The sequence below is a fragment of the Fukomys damarensis genome, unplaced genomic scaffold (assembly GCF_012274545.1).
Source record: "Fukomys damarensis isolate Sample0158 unplaced genomic scaffold, DMR_v1.0_HiC HiC_scaffold_25, whole genome shotgun sequence".
Classification (NCBI taxonomy): Eukaryota; Metazoa; Chordata; class Mammalia; order Rodentia; family Bathyergidae; genus Fukomys; species Fukomys damarensis.
The window spans coordinates 12,491,637-12,491,935 of record NW_022900937.1 but is presented as its reverse complement, the minus strand read 5'-3'; the positions used below and the strand labels follow the sequence as shown (position 1 = coordinate 12,491,935).

At 69.6% G+C, this 299-nt stretch overlaps 1 protein-coding gene across 1 annotated transcript in view; it reads right to left on the bottom strand.

The window, feature by feature from the left end:
• The window catches only part of Foxb1 (forkhead box B1), a 1,378-nt gene that overhangs the window by 593 nt on the left and 486 nt on the right, over positions 1-299 (bottom strand). Inside the window, 1 exon segment of the mRNA XM_033756052.1 lies at positions 3-299. This exon segment is cut by the window's right edge and continues 151 nt beyond it. Coding sequence (XP_033611943.1) covers positions 3-299 — 297 coding nt within the window.

Below are 299 nucleotides of genomic sequence, written 5' to 3'. Positions count from 1 at the left end.
ACAGCGGCTTCAGCGGCACCCCGTAGGCGCTGTAGTCGCCGCTCGCCATGGAGATCGGGGTGGCCGAGTCGATCATGCCAGCCGAGCCGTACACGTGGGGCCAGCCCGTGCCCAGCGAGCTGCCCATGCTAGTCAACTGGTTGGGGAGCGGGTAGGCCGCGGGCACCGGCTGCATGGCGGAGAAGGCCAGCCCTCCGGGCATCTTGTACTCCCGCGCGATGATGTTCTCGATGGCGAACGGGTGCTTGAAGCCCGAGGGCTGCGCCACGCCGCCCAGGTTGTAGGCGGCCGCGGGCATC